General features: G+C 54.8%; 1 protein-coding gene across 16 annotated transcripts in view; it reads left to right on the top strand.

Moving 5' to 3' along the window:
• Positions 1–22,078, top strand: part of BRSK2 (BR serine/threonine kinase 2) — a 51,595-nt gene that overhangs the window by 22,802 nt on the left and 6,715 nt on the right. For 12 of the 16 annotated variants that reach the window (XR_014777445.1, XR_014777446.1, XR_014777447.1 and 9 more), the window contains exons 2-17: positions 6,273–6,367; positions 7,187–7,272; positions 8,513–8,653; positions 8,959–9,075; positions 9,551–9,584; positions 9,739–9,807; positions 9,906–10,052; positions 11,531–11,562; positions 11,860–12,024; positions 12,184–12,281; positions 12,356–12,506; positions 14,284–14,349; positions 16,143–16,203; positions 16,985–17,192; positions 17,552–17,600; positions 21,210–21,333. Coding sequence is in view for 13 of the 16 variants with exons in the window: in XM_084773153.1 (XP_084629279.1) it covers positions 6,273–6,367; positions 7,187–7,272; positions 8,513–8,653; positions 8,959–9,075; positions 9,551–9,584; positions 9,739–9,807; positions 9,906–10,052; positions 11,531–11,562; positions 11,860–12,024; positions 12,184–12,281; positions 12,356–12,506; positions 14,284–14,349; positions 16,143–16,203; positions 16,985–17,192; positions 17,552–17,600; positions 21,210–21,333 (1,643 nt within the window). In the remaining 3 variants the exon portion in view is untranslated. Of the gene's footprint in view, positions 1–6,272; positions 6,368–7,186; positions 7,277–8,512; positions 8,654–8,958; positions 9,076–9,550; positions 9,585–9,738; positions 9,808–9,905; positions 10,053–11,530; positions 11,563–11,859; positions 12,025–12,183; positions 12,282–12,355; positions 12,507–14,283; positions 14,350–16,142; positions 16,204–16,984; positions 17,193–17,551; positions 17,601–21,209; positions 21,334–22,078 lie in introns of those variants that run through there. The other 4 variants (XM_084773154.1, XM_084773152.1, XM_084773148.1 and 1 more) reach the window with 2 other exon arrangements.

Here is a 22,078-nt window from a genome sequence, read left to right as displayed (position 1 = left end):
GATTATATCTAGCCAGGGCACTGCTGCAGTGAATGGCTGCCCCCTATGCCTGTCTGGCTGCCCTAGCATCATCTGGAGGCCTTTAGGGACATAGCGTTCATCACTGTGTATGACCTGTCAGCTTGACATTGAATGACCTAGGGTGGCAGACACCATCATCTCCTGGTTCCTAGTATCAGGAACTTTGGGCAGCTTAGCAATAGCTTGGCTTAGCTGTGGTCATGGCTTAGCTGTGACTCTGCTTTAGCTGTGGCCATGCCTTAGCTATGGTCCTGGCTCATGTTCTGCTGAGGTTCATCTGGGATGTTGTTGGGAGGTGAAAGCCATTCCCTCCATTGCTCAGGGCCAGAGAGCTGCGGTACAAAGTCCTCATTCCTCTGCAGGAGGCTATTCACAGAGCATCATCCCAACAGTGGTCATGCTTCTGGGGTCCATGGCCAGGAGAGAGGCCTATGTAGGGTGTCGCTCTAACAGGCTGGCTCACTGGGGGCTCTGGGGAGGTCTTTTGGAACAGTGACTGAATGGATGGAAGAGTTGAGACCAGGAAGATTAGCCCATAGGGCAGTTGTGGCTGCCTATGCCCAAGGGGCCTTCCTCTTCATCCTGTCTCACCAGCCCCGTGACCTGGGAGCTGGATGGCTGTTGCTCCTGGCCTTTCTCCCCAAAGGGTCAGCTTCTTTCAGGAACCCATGGGGATCTGTGTACCAGTTCCTCTGGTCTCCTTCCCTAGGTGTGTGTGTGTGTGTGTGTGTGTGTGTGTGTGTGTGTGTGTGTGTGTGCCTGTGTGTGTGTGTGTGTGTCTGTGTGTGTCTGTGTGCGCGCGTGCATGTGCACACATGCACACACGCTGCTGCCTGCTCTCTGGGCAGAGCCTGCAGAGTTCTGTCAGGACGTTCAAGGACAGCTGTGGGCTGGGAGGTATGGTTTTATCTGTTCTCGGCTCTCAGTGAGGATCTGGGCATGATGTAGATCACCTGCCCTCTTCTGGTGAGGGTGGGGACTCCATTTCTGAGGTGTTTGCCCTGCAACTTACCAGACACTTCCTCAAGGACTAACCTGCTGTTGTCATGGGTAGCCTGGCTAGGGCAAAGTGGGCTCTGCATTGAGATCTATTTTCCCAGGATGGTCCACCTCCTGCCAAGCCCACAGAGGCTGGATGTGAGTCCCATCTGTCACCTCAGGAAAATGTCCCTTCACACACCCACAGTGCTGCCCACTGAGAAGTGAAGGAAAGTAGGTCAGCATGTGCTACAGCGGTTGTCCTGGAAGCCAGGCCACCCAGGGTAGAGGCGGAAGTCTTTTGGTAAGATACACTTGGTCCCAGAGGCAGGGTGGTCACTTATGCAGGAGGTACAGATGACCCTTTTGAAGCATTTTTCCCATGAGCAGTAGTCTCAAGCCTACAGTTGGGGCAGGTGCCCCCTGCAGGGCTTTATTGGAACTGGGGTTGGTGTGCTAATCAGCTGACTGGGGCCAGCATTCAGGTGCATCCTGCATGGTGATAAGCCTCATCCCTCAAAAACCGCAGAGGAAGCTATTGCTAGACACTCACACATTGCACCCAGGCACTAGCTAATTGTGCGGGCACTCTGCCCCACAAAAGCTGCCACAGCCTACTGCATTCAGCACCAAGGACAGCAGTCCAGATCAGGCCTGCAGGCACAGGCAGGAGGCACCTCAGCCCCAGCAGGCCCCCCCCTCCCCGCATCAGCCCTAGTGCTGCATCTGCCCTAGGCAGAACTGACTCTTTTTCACTCTCTGAACCAGCTCTGGCGAGGATAGGAGTTGGCAGAAGCCAAGTGGGTCCCAAAAGTGACCTCTAGGTAGATGAACAACTTCATGGGCAATAGTGGCAGGGCAGATAGAACCAAGTGTTTGCAGACAGGTCACACAGGAGGTACTCTCTCACACCTGGCTGTTCCTGAAGTCCTGTAGAGGGCCTGAGCCCACGAATGACAAGGCTCAGGAGAGACCAGGGAGGGGTCTAGGTAGATTTTCCACTCTGATGGCCCACTGGGAGGACTGCGAAGGAGTGGGCCTGAGTGTGGCTGGTTAGAGATAGCTTGGGGGACAGAAGAGGAGGGACGATTGCTTGGCCCTGGGACCTGGCTCCTGGGATCCCCTGACTAAGGTGCTGCCTTTCCTTGGCATTGGTCCCGTAGTTGTGGGACAGGGCTCATGGGGACAGCCTGTCCACTTGACACACACCAGGATGATCATGCTACTCTGTGGTTTAGGCAGTGCACCTTAGGGAGATGACAGTACCAGCATTGAGGTGGGCCTTTTGTAGCCCCCAGCTCCTCAGGCCACGGCCATGGATTGGAGGGGTAGAGGTGGCAGTGCAGAAATGTCCTATCCTGAGAGATATAGACTGTCCACTTGGGTGGCAACAGCTGCACCTTAAAGTGACTAGCAGGGAGAGCTTGGGGCTGTGTCACACACCTCACTGGATCCCAAGCACAATATTTCTGCAGAGGGATCAGGTCAATTGGGAGGCCATGATCAACTTATAACCTCCTGATGCCAGTTTCCTCCATCTTTCCACAACTGGCCAGGGCACCTAGAAAATGAACATGGCGGACTGGGGAGATGGCTCAGTGGATATGAGCACTGTCTGCTCTTCCAGAGGTCCTGAGTTCAATTCCCAGCAACCACATGGTAGCTCACAGCCATCTATGCTGGAGTCTGGTGCCCTCTTCTGCCATGCAGGTGCATATGCAGATAGAGCACTCATACATAAAATAAATAATTTTTTTTTTAAAAAAAGAAAATGAACATGGCTGCAACACTGCTTGTCCCCCAGGTCCCATTTCCTCCTCAGAAGACTGTGACTCACCTCCCCAGTGCAGGCCTGACTAGGTTACGGCAGTCTGCCTACCTTGTGTAGAGGGGAACCGAGGGTTCACGAAGCCTAGAGTCTAAACTCCCAGTTGTGGCAGATGCGCATGCATTTGGGCCACCTGCTGTCAGGAGTGCATGGTCCAAGAACATAGGCTTAGACGGGGAGGCATGGCTCCACATAACACAGACATCTTAGAGCCTTGCACAGTAGAGGTCAGGTACGGGGCATGGCTGTGCAGAAACCACCAGTGTCATAGTAGCTGCTTACCTCCTCTGATTTTCTAGTCAGGCTCAGAAGCCCCAGGTGCCTGTGGGTGGGAGTAGCCCTGGAAGGGCCTGGGACCCTCATGGTCATGTCAAAGTCACCTCTAGGGCTCCTGGGGGCCTCCATAGAGGTGTGGAAGCCCCAGTACTGTAGAGCCCGCTGCTGCCCCATGCAGACGTGGAACACAGTGGCTCCTCGTGCTTCCCGCACAGCCCCACCCTGGCACGGCCCCGTGTAATTATCTGTGACATGGTATACTTTCCGTTTCTATGTGAGGCTGCGTCTGTGTGAAGACAATAATTAGAGATAAAATTACAATTGGAAAATAAGCCCCAGCGAGTTAGAGGGCTGGATAATAAGGGGTGATCATGGGCTTCCCGCCAAAAAGCCGCCTGTCCCTGAGGCTGCAGGCCAGACGGCGGGGCCCCTGAGGGCATGCTCCCCACTCCCCTCCAAAGGGAAGGGGAAGAACTGCTTATAACACAGACATCTAACACCAGGGGACCCCCATTTACCCCCATTCCTGAGGCAGGACCCCATCTCCCACATGGAGGCTGGGAAGCAATGGCCTGGAATAGCAGGAGAGCTTTACCAAGAAGAAGCATTGCCATGCCGGGCTATGCAAGGTTTGTAGGAACATTCAAGGCACAGTGGTGGGAAATGGGCTTTCTGTGCATACTGAAAGAAGTAGAAGGTGAAGGGAGGGGTCCAGGATGGCTCCCCTGCACCTCCGCCATACTGTGACCTGAGCAGGGGTCAGGATCCCCTATTCGCAGGAAGTTCCAGGCGCAGGGCATGGCCCTCTGTCTTGGCTTTTTAGAAGCCAGCTAGGTAGATGCCACAACCCAAGTTCTCACCACCTGTAAGGTGAGGCCTGAGGCAGTGCCTAATATACAGCTATGCTTGGCAGACCTTGGAAGTCACACTGGATGCAGATGACCACATTATCTTCTGAATATTTGATGTGTGAGAAATTGTCTCATGGCTGCTGGTAGCCTACTCAAGTTTAGTACCATTTTCTCCCAGTTCCTGAGGCAGGACGATGTTTTTCTACATGTCCCCTATGGTGTCCGTTACGCCTAAACCATGTACAGGCTGAGGAATGTGCATGAGGATAAAGACGTGTGTGTGGGATTGAGTGTGGGGTATGGGTGTGCATACATGAGAGGGTGAGTGCATGGGGCATGCACGTAGGTGAGATATGAGTGTTCTGGTGTATGTGCACATACATATGAAGCTGAATGTGTGTGCCATGAGTTTGTGAGGGTGAGTACATAGGCATGCAGATAGTATGTGAGTGCTTATGCATAAGTGCATTGTGCAGGGCATGGGTACACACACAGCCATCCATGTAAGGGTGAATATGCCTGTAGTGTGAACATAAGAGAGAGGACATGAGGCATGCGCTGTCTCTGCCAGGGCCCAGTGTGTCCTGGGAGGTCAGTTCCTGAGCAGCTCATGGTTTGTCTGCACGCTGGGTTTGATAGCTTTTAGGTATGCTTGCCTGCTGGACTGTGGTGACACAGAGAACTCTTCCTGTTGGTACTCCAGTGTTCCTTGTTCCTTACATGCTGACACGTAGAGTCAGCTGAAAGGCTGGGCCTACCTGCCTGGAACGCATTTGAGGATGCCTGCCATGCCTTTTCCTACCCGCCAGCCCTACTCTTAGGCCATCCTTGGGCAGAACCCGGCTTTTTGTCTCTGCGATCTCCTGAGGGGACACGTTGTTTCTGGGTCACTCTCATCTCCTGCTTTGTCCTTGTGGCCTCATCCTTCCGCAGGTGGATCTTATAGTTGTGCAGGAGCCCTTCCTACTGGGGCGGGAGGCTTTGGTCACTTGTCACCCTGTTCTACCCCATTTCTTTTGCTTCTTATTTCATGGACGGGATGATTTTACCAAGTCTTAAGTACCCTCTGAGCAAGTGCAGATGGCCTCCTGTCTTAGTGCCTTACAGTGTCACAGCCCATGTGGTAACTGAACTGTGGAGACTAGATTATCAGTAACCTCGCCCTCCTGGCTAGTTCTCTTTCTCCTGATCTCAGCAGGAATTGTAGGCATTCAGGTGGATCACAGTCAGCCAGCAAGAGGTACCAGAGCCTATGCCGGGCCTCAGAGATTGCTCCCTGGCTACAGAGCTCTGCCGTGGCCACCTCCAGCCTGGGCTATCATGAAACCCCAGCTCCAACTGGGTTCTGAAACTACATCTCTGCAGTGAACCTTACTCAAAACATGAACTGTCTTTCCACACATTTATCTTCTTTGTGCTCATTTTTTTTTTTTGCCAATTCTGTATATTACTGTAATGTATGCCTGCATAGATGTGCACGTACACATACATGCACATGTCTGTCTGTGCTTGTGTGTGTGAGTGTGTGCATCATGTGCGTATTTGTTTTCCTCACAATTTGCAAGAGATCTTTGATCTGGCTGGGAAATAAATCTTTTGTAGAGAAGAGAGATAACTGCTCATGTCGGAAATGCTTCCTCTAGCCCTGACCTACCTTTCTGCTGATTTCGCCCTGCACTGTTCTCATGTCTTCTGCTGTGGCTCATTCTGTTGGGAGAATTTCTGGACCCATCATGAGTTGAAAAGAGCAGTCTCTGCCTCCTGACTGGTGGTCTTAGCCCAGATTTGCTTCCCTTTGACCACCATGGGTCCCAGAGAGGATCCCTGCCACCTCCTCCAGCCTGCCTCGCACCCATATGTCTCATGCTGGACACTGGAGCCTCCTCCAGCTCCAGACCCTAGCTCCAAGATGGGTGACTCCTCCACGGAGAGTGTGTCTAGGGTCTGGGGCTGATGGGGCACTGGGGAACAGGAATAGAATACTCTCCTGCAGAAGTCTGCAGGTGAAGGGTCATGAGTAAGATTGTGTTGGAGGGCAGACTGGCTCTGAGCCCAGAGGATGTTGCCTCTTCAGCTGGGGGCATAGTTGGCTTGGAGAAAGGACTCTAGTGACCTGGGAGAGGGGCGAGGGCACACAAAGACCTTGGGTTTCAGGAGGATCTGGGTTTTGTGCAGCAAGACAAGGTGGTCAATGGCTAGGATATGGCAGGCTTGGGAACTGCATATCAGAATCAGAGCTCCCAAGTGAAGATGAGGTCCATGCTACCCAGGGTGGGCATGATGCTGTGCTAGAGCTGAGTCTGGCCTCTCTCCCACAGGCCTGGTGAAGCTGGGAATCCACTGTGTCACCTGCCAGAAGGTTGCCATCAAAATTGTCAACCGTGAGAAGCTCAGTGAGTCGGTGCTGATGAAGGTGAGGCAGTGGGCTGAGGTAGAAGGGCCACCACCTAAGAGATGCACCTAGGTATCTGGGGCTAACATGGATGACCTCTGTCCTGCCCTAACCTCAGTTGAACCCATGGGGTCCTGTCTATTCCTGCTGGAGCAACACCAGGGTGGCTCCCAGGCTATTCCATCCTCAGGAAGGGTTTCACTTGCCTGGACTCTGTTAGGCTGGAGAAAGGTCCCACAGTGGACAGTGGTGGTACTGGGCTGACATGCTAGAGCAGCTGGCTGGGCCTCAGTTTTCTGATTAGAATGAGGAAGTGGCCTGGCCTCTGAGACCCTTCTTGTCTGGACCAGGCTGTCCTGAAGAGGGTTGGATTGGCTCCAGGTCCTGCTGATGTGGACAAGCTGAGACACTTAAGTGGGTGGCAGTGGTAAGAGAAGACAGCAGCTCAGATGGAGTGGGGGATTTTGGGCATTGGTGGGCTGACCAGTTTTGAACTGGAGACACATTGGCTGGATATATTTCATGGCACAGTGGCCCTGAGACACAGGGTAGGGTTTTGGTACTATGGACATTGTACACATGAGCCCTTATGAGGGTGAAAGGCTTTGAGGACACTCAGCTGCAGCTCTGTCCTGGTCCCAACTGCCCAAAGCATTTGTCCTGGCACCTGCTCTTCCCTGGCCTCCGGGGATAGCGAGATCCAACCTGCAGATACCCCTTCTCTCCAGCTCACCCCCAATGCAGTGTCGTGACTGTAGGAGGCAGTGCAGGTAGGCCGCCGGAGGGTCTGTCTGAGCGGGCTGGGGTTTGCTGCGGGACAGTGACATGGTTTCTCCGCAGGTGGAGCGGGAGATCGCCATCTTGAAGCTCATCGAGCACCCACATGTCCTGAAGCTGCATGACGTCTATGAAAACAAAAAATATTTGTAGGTATTGCTGGGCCTGGAGAGCTGGGGAGGCCGGGGTGGGTGGCTGCAGAGGCCCATGCCACTCTTGCACTGGGAGAGCTGGCTGTGTCAATGTGGCCATGCAGCAGAGGGGCTCTCAGCCCGAGTCACAGTGGCTACAGTTTCCTTACCAGACCTGTGGCTAGTGTTCCTAGGGGTCTCCAGACTGTTAACTTGAGCCAGCAGTGCTTGTTGCTTCCTAATACTGTCCCCCCACTGAGTAGCCCCTCTTTGGGGCTATACCAGTCTTCCAAATCCCATGGCCCCATAAGGCCCAGGCTAAGTGGGAAGAGTGGAACTGTAGCTTGCCAGGGCCATTAGGAGGCCAGGGAGCAAGGCCATGATGAGTGAGGCAGCTTGGGCACTGAATGGAGGGTGAGTCTGGCTGCTGTCTTAATTACTGTGACCAAATACCTGACAGGAAGCAGCATGAGAGAAGAAGGGTCCATTTTGGTCCTTTTGAGAGCTGAGGATGTGTCATGCGAGTCGGGGTAGTGAGTGGGGGACCAGCCTCCACAGACCTGGAGGCTGGGCAGTGGATGGTCCTAGACCTCCATGCTGGCCAGAAGGGAACTGGGGAAGGGCTCTGCTGAAGCAGTGCTGAGATTCTCCCACTGTGTCCCCCAATGCTGGTCCCAGTGTGGCTCCTCTGTATGGTCTGTCTGGGCAACCCAATTCCAACTAGATCTCACAAGGCTTTCTCACAAGGCCTGGGATCTCAGGTTAGCTGAGTACTCTCAGCAGGCCCCCACCCCAGCATGGGCTCTTGTCTAATACCACTGATCCCTGTCACCAAATGAGATGGCTCCTGACTACATCAATAGCTGTCCTTTGTCCTTTCCTCCAAATTACCTGTACCCCACCTCTACCCCAGAAACCAGTCCCTTCTGGTTCTTCTGTATAGCAAAGATCCCAAGAGACTGATCTCAAACTGGGCAGGGAGGAGATGGCAGGTCCTGGGTCAGCTTCATTCCCTTCTGTGGTTTCCACACCTTACCCACTGCCCAGCTACAGGGGATCCATATGGTCTTCTCTGGGACCCAGTTGCCTGGTATGAGAGCCACTAGGGGCCACAGCAAGCGTCCTGTACGGGCCCTCCTTGGGGCCTTGCTCTGGGTCCTACACCAAGCTTCTCTGACTAGGCAGCAGGAGGGCAGGCAGAGGGGCTGTGTCCCAGGTCATGATGCTGGCACTGATGCCCCTCTGCCCCATCCCGCAGATACCTGGTGCTAGAACATGTGTCTGGGGGGGAGCTGTTCGACTACCTGGTGAAGAAGGGACGGCTGACCCCCAAGGAGGCCCGCAAGTTCTTCCGGCAGATCATCTCTGCACTGGACTTCTGCCACAGCCACTCCATATGGTGCGAGCCAGGCCAGGCTGGGTCAGGCCTGCATCTCAAGAGGGCAGTGGGGTTCTGATGGGCTTCATCTAGGAGGCCTTGAAAGGCTGTCAAGACCCCACCCAGGCTTCACTCCTGTGGAGGGGAGGGCAGGAGGACATGGCATCCCTGTCACCCCAACCAGGAAGACCACTTAGTGTTGGCTGCCTATGTGTTATCTGCTTAGGTTGTCACTGGCTTGTCCCACTAGCAGGAGTTTGGAAAGAGCTGGAGTAGGGACGTGGGTGCAGGGCCGCATTCGGGCTCACCTAGCCCTTACTCCACAGCCATAGGGACCTGAAGCCAGAGAACCTGCTGCTGGATGAAAGGAACAACATCCGTATTGCAGACTTCGGCATGGCATCCCTGCAGGTGGGAGACAGCCTGCTGGAGACCAGCTGCGGGTAAGCAGTGCCCCACAGGCTCAGGACAGAGCCCCGGGGGCAGACACCACAGCCACTTCTGCCCAGCCCAGACAGGCTTTAAGTCTGGTCTGTGGGTGCAGAGGTACAGGACCTTCTGATGGGAACCCAAGGGCTTGCTCTCCCTGTCCTGGCACTAGGCATCATCTTTCAGTGGTGGGAGCTGGGGGAAGGTTTCATTCGGCCTTCACTACTGGGTCTGAGCTGATGGGCAGCCAGGTCTGAGCAGAGAAGTCCCAGGTCCAGACCTCCATCCCCGAACATACAGGCCTTTTAGGTTGGGGGGACTTGGTTTCAAAGCCATTCAGCCTCCTGGAGTCAGCCCAGCCATGGCCTATGGGCCTCACGTGCAGGCTTCCTTAGGCTCGGGTTCATGTGGAGAAACCTCAGGGAGGGTGTAAGGATATGGGCTGCGCACCTTGGCCTCCTACCCCCTGACCTGCTGTTTTGCCCTTAGATCCCCACACTATGCCTGTCCGGAAGTGATTCGGGTAAGAAGCTGCCAGGGTCCCTGTGGTGGAAGGGCCCCTCCGCCTGCTATTGCTGGGCTAGCCACAGCTCAGCTGCCTTCCCTCAGACCCACTCCCCTGCTAGCTGCCCCCGCCCTGCACACCGTCAACACCTGGCATTTCCCTCCTCCCACAGGGTGAAAAGTATGACGGCCGCAAGGCAGATGTGTGGAGCTGTGGTGTGATCCTGTTCGCCTTGCTGGTGGTGAGCCCCACCCACCCCGCTCCCACAGCTCCCCAAGACCTCCCCTTCCCTCTCTTAAGCTACCTACCCATGATGAATGCTGTCCCGCCCACCTACAGGGGGCTCTGCCTTTCGATGATGACAACCTGCGGCAGTTACTGGAGAAGGTCAAGCGTGGCGTGTTCCACATGCCACACTTTATCCCACCAGACTGCCAGAGTCTCCTGCGTGGCATGATTGAGGTGGATGCAGCTCGGCGCCTCACGGTGCGTCCTGCCTACCCCCCTGCACCCCCCCACGCCCTAGTCAGAACTTGGGTGCCTATGGAGAGCCAGGGCCTTCTGAATTCTTGTCCCCTCTTCACACCATCTCTTGGACCTGTCCATTCCTCAGGCTGTCCTGAGCTGGTGTTAACGCCAAGTCCCTATCTCTAGCACTTTCTTCTAGGTGCTTTAGGGAGAAAATGTCCCTGAGGGTGGGGCTTCCCACCTGTGTCTTTGTGTGTGCTGCAGGCACATTGCATGCACAGCAATGTGAGTCTGTGTCATGCCAGGTGGATGTGCTCCAATATGGGTCTGTGTGTGTCAGTATGTGTGCTCAGGTATGTGTGGGAAGAATGTGCACCCAGCTGTGTGTGAGACTGTGCACAACTGCACATAGGATGAGTGCCCATGTGTGTGTTACCTGGCCATTTATTTGTGTATGTGTCCAGGTGTGTATCGGGGGCTGTGACCAGCAGTTGTGGGGGAGAGTATATGCTCAGTTTGGAAGCATGTGCTCAGCTGTGCAGGGTGAATTCTCAGGTATGTGTCACATATACACAGAGGTATATGGGTGCAGATGTGCATAGGTATGTGTATGTGGCTGCACTCAGCTGCTTGTAAGGTGAGTGCCCGTGTGTGTTATCTGTACATAGCTACATAGCGCTCTCTCTCTCTCTCTCTCCCTCGCCCCCCCCTCTCTCTCTCTCTGTGTGTGTGTGTGTGTGTGTGTGTGTGTGTGTGCGCGCGCGTGCGCACGTGCCGAGGTATAGGGGGCCTGTGTACAAATCTTAGGGGCACAAGTATGGTATGTGGCAGACCTGAGCCTGTGAGTAGTTGGCTCAGGTGAGCCCTGGAGAGTTTCCCTCCTTTACTGCCATCCTGCCCCTCTGACATCCTTGTAGCACACTCCTGGCAGTGTGAGCCTCACAGCTCCATCAGCTACAGGGTGGGCAAAGGCTGGAGGGGAAGTCCCAGCAACTCATTTTGAGCCACACAGCATCTGCCCATGTAAAAGAAGCAAGATGCCTGGTGGGCTGGCCCTCCTTGAAGAGGTGTCATCTGCCCTCTCTCACAAAGCAGGCTAGCCTTGTCTCTGAGTCAGGATATAGAGAAAGGTGTAGTGGGCTACCCCAGCCTCCTGCCCGCACCTGCACCCAGCCCCTTTCAGCCTACTGGCTTTGCCTCCTGGGCTGGTTCCTCACTCCTGCCCTCTGATCTGGGAGGGCTCAAGCAGGCAGGACAGGTGCCCCAGGGTGCTGCTTGCTTCCTTGCCTCTCTCCTCCATGGACCCCTGTCCCCTAGACTCTCCTTCCCTGGCTTTATTTCCTTTGCATCTGGGGTGGGGGCAGGGGTAGGGGTGCCGGCCTGGGCCTCTGAGAATGCAGCCCCTGCTCTGCCTTCTCCTACTCTCCCCTTCTGGCCCCCTACCTCCTAACGTGGGCTCCCCCTGGTACTAACCCCCTGTTTCTCTTTCCTTGTAGCTAGAGCACATTCAGAAACACATATGGTATATGTAAGTAGCTTCTCTGCCCACTAACGCCTGCTTTGCCTGTTGCTGTGGCCTGCAGGGCCTGCTAGGAAGGGGGGAGGGTGCCAGCCAGCTCTGGGCTGCCATAACCTTACTCTCCACCTCCCTGAGCGGCTGTTGCAGGATGCAGGAGGTCTGCAGGGCAGGGTGCAGGGACAGCAGCAGGACTTGGGCTCATGTGAGGGTGGACCTACGACCCTCCTGGCCACCTCAGGGTGGGTGGAATGGTTTCAGGATTGGCCAGAAATGAGTGACTGCTGCTGGGTGCCCTGTCGTCCACAGAGGTGGCAAGAATGAGCCAGAGCCGGAACAACCCATCCCACGCAAGGTGCAGATCCGCTCACTGCCCAGCCTGGAAGACATTGACCCCGATGTGCTGGATAGCATGCATTCACTGGGCTGTTTCCGAGACCGCAACAAGCTGCTGCAGGACCTGCTATCTGAGGAGTAAGTTGGGGTGGGATAGGGATGGTTTAGTCACTGGTCTCCAGGCCCCAAGTTCTAGCTGTTCGAGGGGCACCCTTGTTGCTCCCTGTGAACCCTCCAAGGCCACTGTCAAGCACCATGTCATCGCATGCCTACCCTCTTGGCACCTCTTACCTGTAGGGAGAATCAAGAAAAGATGATCTATTTCCTCCTCCTGGACCGGAAAGAACGGTACCCCAGCCACGAGGATGAGGACCTGCCCCCCAGGAATGAGATAGGTATAAAGCTTCCAGCCTACCCTGTGCCCTATATTCCTGGCTCTTGGCCCAGCCTGACTCCAGTCTGCACACAGACCCTCCCCGGAAGCGTGTGGACTCCCCAATGTTGAACCGGCATGGCAAGCGGCGACCTGAGCGCAAGTCCATGGAAGTGCTCAGTGTGACAGATGGCGGCTCCCCAGTGCCTGCACGGAGAGCCATTGAGATGGCCCAGCATGGCCAGAGGTATGTGCTGGCCCTGGGGGCCCAAGCCTCCCTCCTGTTGCCCTGGCCAGGGCAGCATCAGGCTGTTAGCCTACTACCCTTAGTCTGGCTTTGCTTGCCTCTGCCCACTATCCCTGCTGGACTGAGGCCACTGGACTGGGCTGGAGCTCACTTGCTAAGCATGCTGGCTGGCTGCATGGGCTGAGCTGGGCTGCACTGGATTGGACTGGACTGGGTTAGGGTGAGCTAGACTGTATGCAACTAACTTGGGTTTGGCTGGACTAGACTCAGTTGGACTGGGTTGAGCTGTGCTGGCCTGTACTAAGCTAGGCTGGGCTAGACTGAACCAGTCTGGTCTGGCCTAGTCTGGACTGAGCTGGTCTGCCCTGTACTAAACTGGACTGTCCTGGGCTGGGTTAAGGTGGGCAGGACTGAAGTAGATTAGACTGGACTAAATTGAACGGGGCTGAGCTGAAGTGGGGTGGACTGGACTAGGCTGGTCTGTTTTTGATTGAGCTGGGCTGTGATATGGGTGCACCTGTATTCAGAACCCCTTGTTCATCAAGCCTGTCCCTCCCTGGCTTGGCTGTCTTTGATCTGGATCGAGCTGGGCTGTGGTGTGGCACAGCTTTGTCCAAAGACCCCTGCTCAGCAAGCTTGTCCCTCCCTGGTGCTTGGCCATCTCCACGTGGCCAGTAGTAGTGTTGTGGGCAGGATGTACAATTCAGGAGAGTAGATGGGCACGTAGAGCCTGCCAAGCCTGCTCTGGCTGAGTGCAGCTCCTTAACAGGCCGGAGTTTTGGTCATCTGGAGACAGACCTGGAGCTGGGTGATCCCACAGGCCCTGCCAGTAGAGTCAGCATTGTACTCTGCATGCAGTACCCACTGTTCATTTCTCCTGCTGGGAGCCTAGGTGCAAGCCAGGTCTGCCCCTGAATTTTTCAGGAACCAGGAGCCATGAGGTGGCTAAGTTAGTCATCAAGATAGCACTTCCTCTACCTTGACTCTAGTGTGCTGGTATTTCTGCCCCATTAAGTCCTCCCCATGGATCCAGGCTGGCTCATACCCCAGTCTAAAAGTTTCACTCCTTGAGAAACTTCTTCCAACTTTCCAGCCAGCCATGGCCCACAGTCCCTCAGCTTCTGGCAACAAGGCGGGACAGCAAGGGTCCCTCTTGGCCATGTTCTTTCCTGACCCTTCTCTGGGATTCTGCCTCTTGTGGACATGCTTCACCTCACCAGGGCTCTCGCAGTAGCTCTAGGGTATGCCAGCTACTTGAGAGATGGTTGCCTTTCCCGGGCCTCCCTTGAAACCCAAAGGTAGCTGAGGGGCAGTGCTCAGCTCTTCCAACATCTAAGCTGAGTGAGCTTCCCTGGCCTCTGATACAGCTTCCAGGCTTAGGTGCTGCAGGGTGGGCCCATCTGTGGGGTGGCGGCTGTCTCCAAGAGAATCTGGAAGGCCCTTTGTCCTGGCACATCTTAGCCTGCATCTGCTCTGGTTTTACCACTTGATACTGAGCTCTGATGGGACCACTGGTGGGGGCCAGGGATCCTGTGGCTGGTGGTGAGTCTAGACATCTCTAAGCTTGGCTACCTCCCTACCCAGAAGGTCACCCAGGGCAGGCTGTGCTGTGGCTTCTGTCCCCTTCCTCTCTCTTCATCTCTGTACTGGCCTGGGGTTGGCGGGCCATGCTTGGAGGGCTTGTTTGGTGTGGCCAGGCAGCACATGGCCCAGCAGCTGACCTGCGTGCGTATGGCCGGGGCAGTAACTCTGTTTTCTCGCTTTGTTCCTGCTGTAGTAAAGCAGTGTTCAGTAAAAGCCTGGATATCGCTGAAGCCCATCCCCAATTCAGCAAAGAAGACAGGTATACACCCTGCCCATCCATCCTGTCCTCCCAGCCCTAGATGCAGGACTCCTGCCTGAGCCAGGCACACAGAGGCCAGCCTGGAGGCAGGGCTTACTGACAGACACTTCCACCTCTCCTTTCTGGGAATGGAACTATGCAGCAGGGCAGATGAAGAGCCCGGCCTGGCCTGGCCAGCTGTGAGGATGCAAGGAGGGGTGGGTTGCTGGGGCAAGGCCCATGGCCAGCTCAAGGCAGAGTCCCACATACTCAAGGCTTGCATAGGCCGAAGTCAGGGGTACCACCCTGCACCCTGCACAAACATGCCTTATGGTTGCAGGCCTGCTACCCCCTGCCACTCTTTTGTCTGGATGGCCTTAGATGCTCTTCCCACAAGGGCTGGCCAGTTTAGATGAAGTGGCTAACTGTCCCATGCCCCTGGCAGGTGGCAGCAGGCCAGTAACAGCTGCTGCCCACTCATGCTGCTGATTGGCTGGGCCACATCCTGTTGAGCTGTACACGGCCCCATGTACCTGCCTGTGCCCCTTCCTGCTTGCCTCTTGCCCACTTGGTTGCCCTTGGCGCTGGAGTCATCGTTCCTCCTTTGGACACACTGCAGCTCAACTCCAGCATTGCTGGACAGAGGAGAGGTTGATGTGGCTCCTTTGCTTATGTTTCAGCTTCCCTTCTTCTTCCCTTGTGCCCAGCAATGTTCCTTTCTGGCATGGTGGGATCAAATGCCTAGCCCTCACTGCTCATGGCTGCATCCCCTCTCCCCTGCCTCCTGGTATGACCATCTCCATCTTCTCAGGGATTGGCTCCTAGCTCTATACCTGGACCTCTGTCCCTAAAGGGAGCATGATGCCCTGGCCATAGGTCTCCATTGTTCCTCGGGCTCCTTTAGCAGTAAGTGGAGACACTTGGAGGTCATGAACACAGGGCTCTGGTCAGCAGCTGGTAAGGAGCCCACAGAGCTGGGAGTTGCCCAGGTGGGAACCAGAGACCCACTGGATACCGTCCGGTTGGTGGTGGGCAGGCCAGGGCAGTGCAAGCTGTTCTAATGCTCTTTCATCCTCTTTCTCCTGTGGCTGCATCCCCACTCCTACCTTTCCCTTCAAAGATGGCGGGTCCCACAGCCAGGGGTGGACCTGTTTTTGTGTCCTTTCTCATGGTGGACTGGATGGAAGGCCGGGTCTCTGACCTGGAGGGTAGCTATTCACCATGTTGGAATGGACACACAGGGCTACACCTGCCACCAGCTATTTGCAGGTTAGGGCTTCAGCCCAGTGGGGAATGGTGGGTTAATATGAAGGCCGTGAGCTGGGCTTCTCTTGTGGGTAGCTGTGGACGTGAAAGGACTGGGCAGGTGCCCAGGTAGTGAACTACATACTGAATTCTGTACAGTACAGCCCTGGAGAGGCTGGACTTGGGTGCCAGGGTGATGGAATGCATGAAGCTGGATCTAGCTCACAGGAATCCCCCATAGCGAGTTCTTGCACCTCTGTCCACACAGGTGTCTGTGGACTTTTGTTGAGAGCCCCTTAGTACCTTTTCCTGTGCCTGATCTGGAGTCACAGGTGGGTGGCTCCTTTGTGTGGGGAGGAGCCCCAGAGACCCTGGCTGCATCCTGGATGGTGACAGCCAAGGTCCACAGGATGACCTGTGACACAGCTGTGCCTCCAGAGACCTTCCTCGGCATGATAGAAGCCTTGGAGCTCTGGATCAGGCCCCCAGGCCCCCTGGAAAGGCCACCTAGGGGATAGGGGCTGGGAATCCTCTGCTGCTGAGTGAACACTCTGCTCTGTTACCTCCAGGTCTCGCTCCATCAGTGGTGCCTCCTCAGGCCTTTCTACAAGTCCACTCAGCAGTCCTCGGGTGAGTGATGACCCCCACTGAAACCTTGGGTTACAGGGCTAGCCTCAGGAAATAAAAGGGACCCCAGCCAGAGTGCCTGGGGGTGGGGAGCAAGGCCTCCACAGACTGAGAAGAAGCCCCCTGTCTGCCTTACACACAGGCCTCCTTTGTGGGCTCCCTCCTGGCTGCTGCTCTGCTGCTGGGCTCTGGCTAACTGCATGTTCTTTTGTTTTGTGTTGTCCGTTTTCTCATGTGTCACTTGTGTTTTGTTTTGTTGTGGCAAACCTCCCCCTGGCCTGTCCCCTCCCTCTGGTCCTGCTTGGGGTCCTGCTTGACTGCTTTTGCTGATCCTGGCTGCTATGTGTGCATGTGGGTGGGGTGGGCATGGGATCCGCTTCTCGGTTACCCCTCCTTATACCACTCTGCGTCACTGTAGCCTGTTAGGAAGTTTGTCCTGCCCCCTCTGCCCCCTGAGCTCCCCTATGTGGCCTGCCCCCCGGCCACCTCCTCGGAGCCCGAAGCTTGTCGGAGCACCACTCGGCCAGGACACATCCTCTCTCCACAGGCCGCCCTGCGGCCCAACCCCAAGACTCAGACCTTGCCGTGCAAGGCCAAGCTGACTGACAAGCCGCTGCAGGGCACCAAGTCCAACCCGCTCCCGGCCTGCACCCAGACCCGGCCTCCTGGAGCCAGCCTTGGCCCTCCACTGGCCCTGTCCCCTGGCCCCCCTACCCTGCTGGGCCCTGCCCGGCTCCTGCCAACTGGGACTGAACCAAACACCAAATCTGTCCCCACCATACAGGTGACCCCTCACCCCTCACCAAGGGGTAGTCCCCTTCCTACCCCCAAAGGGACGCCTGTCCACACGCCAAAGGAGAGCCCAGCTGGCACACCCAACCCCACACCACCATCCAGCCCTAGTGTTGGAGGGGTGCCCTGGCGGACACGACTCAACTCCATCAAGAACAGCTTCCTGGGCTCACCTCGCTTCCACCGCCGGAAACTGCAAGGTTAGCAGTGACGTGGGACTGGGTGGGTAGTGGAGTCTGCATAGGTGGGAGTCTTGTAGTGCTCAGATGGAACATGCCTACAGCTGGTAGGTCTGTGGGCCTCTCCACAAGCACTGCCCTATACCTTTAAGGAGAAGATAGATGCTCTGTCATCTAGGCAGCAGCTATGTTCAAAGAGGCCTTTTGGGTGGTCAGTAAGTCTATAGAGGCTGGGCTGGGCTGGGACCCAAAGAAGCACAATGAGGTCGCAGCGTCACAGCATGGACAGCACCCTGAGCCAGCGGGGCAAACTGGGCATGGTCCTGAGACTCAAACCTGGAGCAGTCACCAACCTTGCCCTTGTCCTTTCCTGTGTACAGTTCCCACGCCAGAGGAGATGTCCAACCTGACCCCAGAATCCTCTCCAGAGTAAGTAGCTTTGCTTGAGGCTGGTAAGAGAGGGACCTAGGATCTTTCCCACTGGGCAGGGGGTAACTACCTGAGGGCTTTGATCCCTGGCTTGAACCCCTTGGCCTGACAACCCATGAGTTTCTGTGAACTTTAGGTCCTATCCACATGAGAAATGCCAGTGGTGGGACATATCCTACCTCTGCTCAGAGGAATCTAGAGTCGGCCAGGGGCAAGTGAGTGTGCTCTGGGCTTCCCTGGTGTCTAAGGGATCACAAGGGATGGTTTGGACATAAGGAGAAATGGGACTGTTATGGGGAGGAAGGACAGCTACAAGATATAGGGCCCAGGTAGAGCACCAGTAGCCTGGTGGGCTTGTGATGCCTCGGAGAGGGGTTATTGGCAGAGGCCTGTGACAGAGTACCTCTGGCCTTCAGATGGATGGAAGGGAATATAGATGGGCCCAGTAGACCCACCCTGCAGATGGAGAGTGCCTGTATAGTGTGGCCTCTCAGTAGTCACTTCCTCGGTGGCTGCTGATGTGAAAGTAGGGAAATGCCTTATACTGCGACAGGAGGAAGCACTGGCAAAGACCATTGCATCATTGTAGTTGTGCGACCTCACATAGAGGACAGACAGGAGGAAAGGCCTCCACTGTGTTACCAGCTCTCAGTAAGAAGCTGTGGGAGGTTGCTTGCTCTGTGCTAACCCACTGAGAGCAGTAGAAGTGCTTCCTGTGCAGGCTTTTTGTCCAGGATTCAGGGGCCTAAGCTCACTGGACCTGCCCCACAGCTCTGGGGGCACAGGGCTGTTTTTGTCTAGGCTAGGTCTAGGATCATTTTTTTAAATGATTTATTTATTTGTTCATTTTATGTGCATTGGTGTTTTGCCTGCATGTCTGTGCAAGGGTGTCAGATCCCCTGGAACTGGAGTTATAGACAACTGTGACAACCGTGTGGGTGCTATGAATTGAATCTGGATCATCTGGAAGAACAGCCAGTGCTCTTTTTTTTTTTTTTTAAATTATATATACAGTGTTGTACCTGCATACCAGAAGAGGGCATCAGATCATGTTACAGACGGTTGTGGGCCACCATGTGGCTGCTGGGATGAACTCAGGATCTCTGGAAGAGCAAGACAGTGCTCTTAACCTCTGAGCCACCTCTCCAGCCCGTGTGTGTGTGTGTGTGTGTGTGTGTGTGTGTGTGTGTGTGTGTGTGTATTTTTTCTAAGAAAAGTAGGAAATCTGTAACAGGAGCTTGAGGCCAGTGAGAAAACCTTGGCCTTCTACCGCCTCCTCCTTGATCAAGACCCTTGGAGGCTTTGCTACCCTGACCCCAATCCCTGCAGTGGCCCAGGAGGGCTTGACCCCTTCATTTTCGTCCACCAGTCCCTCATTGGTCTCAGCCTGCACAGAACTATAGCCAGGAGGAGTGCTGTCTTAGGATTGGCTGCCTTGGTTGTCTTCATGCTGTCAAGCCAGCTGGCTAGAAGCCACAGGAGCTACAGTGGTCTATGGGGTTCACCCCTCCAGACCCTCTAGTGCCTTCAGCTGGTTTTGGGGGCTCACCAACCTGAACATTTTTGTCCATCACCCTAGGCCCTTCTTTCTTGTGCCTTTATGGCCCACTCCCCAAATTCAGTGTGCTCAGGCTAGCACCAGGGCCCAGCAATATGGACGCCAGAGCTTTGGCACGGGCTAAGTCATCCTGTGCTACACAATCCCCTCTGATCCTCCAACTTCTTTCAGATATGGCTATGTCTCACATGCCATACCAGCCAAGTGTGCTTGCATCTGTGACTTTCAGCCAGAAACACTTGTGTTTTCTAGAACCACTTGGCTGCTTCAAAATATTCTGAGCATTGCCAGTCTCCGGGCCCCCAGGCCTTGGGTGCAGGTGGGGCAAGTGCCTACACCAGGGGCCTGTGCACATAGGACTGGACAGAGCTGACAGCAGAAGCACAGAGGGGCTGGGGTCTGTGTCAGCCACAGAGACAAAAGAACAATCCTAGGGGGAAAAAAAACACCTAGGAAACCCTCCACTCAGCTTAGGTTAACAGAAGCTTGGTGCTGCACAGCAGATACTCTTGTTCAAGTGGGCCACATGAACACCGCTGGTCACATGCCACTGCTGTGGCTACTTCTCCCAGTGGCTAGCCTCTCTGAGTCACTGATACAGGAATGCATCTGAGTGGAGTGCTGGCTGTGCCCCCACTGCATCTACACCAGCCGGAAGTCTGCCTGGTCATGCTGACTGAGAGTTGCTATAAGACAGCCTGAAGCTCGGCCTCCCCTAGGATCTCTGGGACAGATGTCTAGCAATGACTTCATTGGGCTTTGTGGTCTCTAGGCCTAGGAAAGAATCTCTTCCAATTACCTATGGTGAGGTTGGGCTGGGGTCTTTTCAGCAAGGTGGCAAGAGCTTCAGCTGTGCACATGGCTAGAAGGGAATGAGTGGGACCCCACAAGTGAGGCTGGAAGCATGACGTCTGCCTTCCAGCCTTTTGGACTGGCAGAGGTTCCACTTAAGAGTAAAGTATGGCTGGGCGTGATGGCACACAGCTGAAATCCAAGCACTTGGGGAGGCAGAGGCAAGCAGATCTCTTTGTCTACAAAGAGAGCCAGGACAGCTAAGGCTACAAAAAGAACCCCTGTCTTGAAACCAAACCAAAACCAAACCAAACCAAAAAAGTAAAGTATGCACAATTTAGGAAACTGTACACGCATTGGGGAGTGTCTCAGTGGACATGGGGTGGTATTGGTATATCCTGGCCAGACATCTGAGGCCAGCTGGGCAGTGGTGGAGTGGTAGTCAAGCACTATCATGGGAAGAAAACTAGTCTTTTGTTGGGTGGGCAATGTATGCCCAACCTAGATGAGGCTGTGGCTCTAGGAGCTCTGGGCAGGCCCTTCCTTAACTGACCCTGAGGGTCTGCCAGGGATCTTACTCTACCAGCTGAGATTTGGAGCCACATAATCTCAGAGAGCCCTACCAGACTCTGTAGCATGCACCAGCATGCAGTAGGCTAGGAACATTTCTGCTAGGAAGGTGTAGAGCATGCTTATTCATAAAATGTAGGGACCCAAATAGAGGGCAAAACCTAGACACCCCCTCCTGTCCCCTGCCCTACACAGTGGGATGTCTAGCAAGTGCCATGCAGACATCCTTGTGGGAGTCAAGGGCTTGTGGTTGGGAGTGTGTTGTAGTGAAATTTATAATTTAGGGCCTAGGATTGGGGCTAGGGTTGTAAAGGTTGGGTCAAGGGGTCGGTGTTAAGGACATGGGTTGTGAGTTAGTGACATGGGGCTCAGGCTGGGGATATGGGTCTAGGTTGGTGGATATTGCAATAAGGTTAGAGGTTATGGTTAGGGAAGTTTGGTTAGGGTTAAGGGTTTTGGTTTATGGTTAATGTAAGAGGTATTTGGTTAGGTTTTATCTTGTTTGTGGGGTGAGTTTATTGTTGTATTGTAGAATTAGAGGAATGGGTGTGTCAGGTATTAAGGGCCACATGACTGGTCTGGGATGTGGGGAGCTCTGTAGTGGAGGCTCTACTGCCCCAGCCCCTATGGAGGTTACAGAAGTGGACCAGGCATCACACTCCCATCATCACCGTCTCTGCTCTGCCTAGGCTGGCCAAGAAATCATGGTTCGGGAACTTCATCAACCTGGAGAAGGAGGAACAGATCTTTGTGGTGATCAAGGACAAGCCCCTGAGCTCCATCAAGGCTGACATCGTTCATGCCTTCCTGTCGGTGAGGTCACGGCAGAGCCAGGTGGACACTCTCACCCATGGGCCCAGCCTTCAGGCAGACCATAGGACCTCTTATTCACACTAACTCTGGACACCCACCTGTCCTTTTATTCTTCTGTCTGGACCGCCACTGTCTTCAACCTGCTGGGAGTTGCACAGCATCTCTGGGAATGGGGAACTAACTGCCTATGGCTGGGGTGTGTTGGTTTCCAGGTGAAACCTCCCTGAGACTGAGGGTGAACAGGTGGCCACATGAATCAAGAAGAGGCTGTGGGAACTCTGAGGGATCTGTGTAGGCTCTGACAATACCCACTTAATATCTTGAGGCCCAGAGCCTGTTTCCCATGCTCCCTCTTCATTGGAAGTTTGTGACCTCCTGTGGCCCCGAGCTTGCTTGCAGAGGCTGAGGCTCTCGGATTGTGGAGGCATCTTTAGGATCTGAGAAGCAGAAAGGCACATAAAGACTGGAGATGAGACTTCCCAGCCAGGATGTGAACTCCCAGAGTACGCTGAATTGACCCTGTCCCTCCTGACTCCTGTGTAGGGACTGCGTTATGCTGGGCCAGCCTCTTAGACGTTCCTCAGCATGTCCTTCCTACCCCAGGGCCTCAATATGCTGACTTCTGGCCCCAGGGAGTCATCTTTCCCATGGCTATTTATCTTAAGGTACCTGCCTTGTTTTAAGATAGGCTCTGTTCCAGGGTGTCCTTGCCTTGGACATTCTGCCCTGGAGCCTTTCAAGTTAC

The sequence above is a fragment of the Acomys minous genome, assembly GCF_964271855.1.
Source record: "Acomys minous genome assembly, chromosome: 2".
Taxonomy (NCBI): domain Eukaryota; kingdom Metazoa; phylum Chordata; class Mammalia; order Rodentia; family Muridae; genus Acomys; species Acomys minous.
The sequence above is the reverse complement of the archived record's forward strand: the minus strand, read 5'-3'. Positions and strand labels throughout refer to the sequence as shown.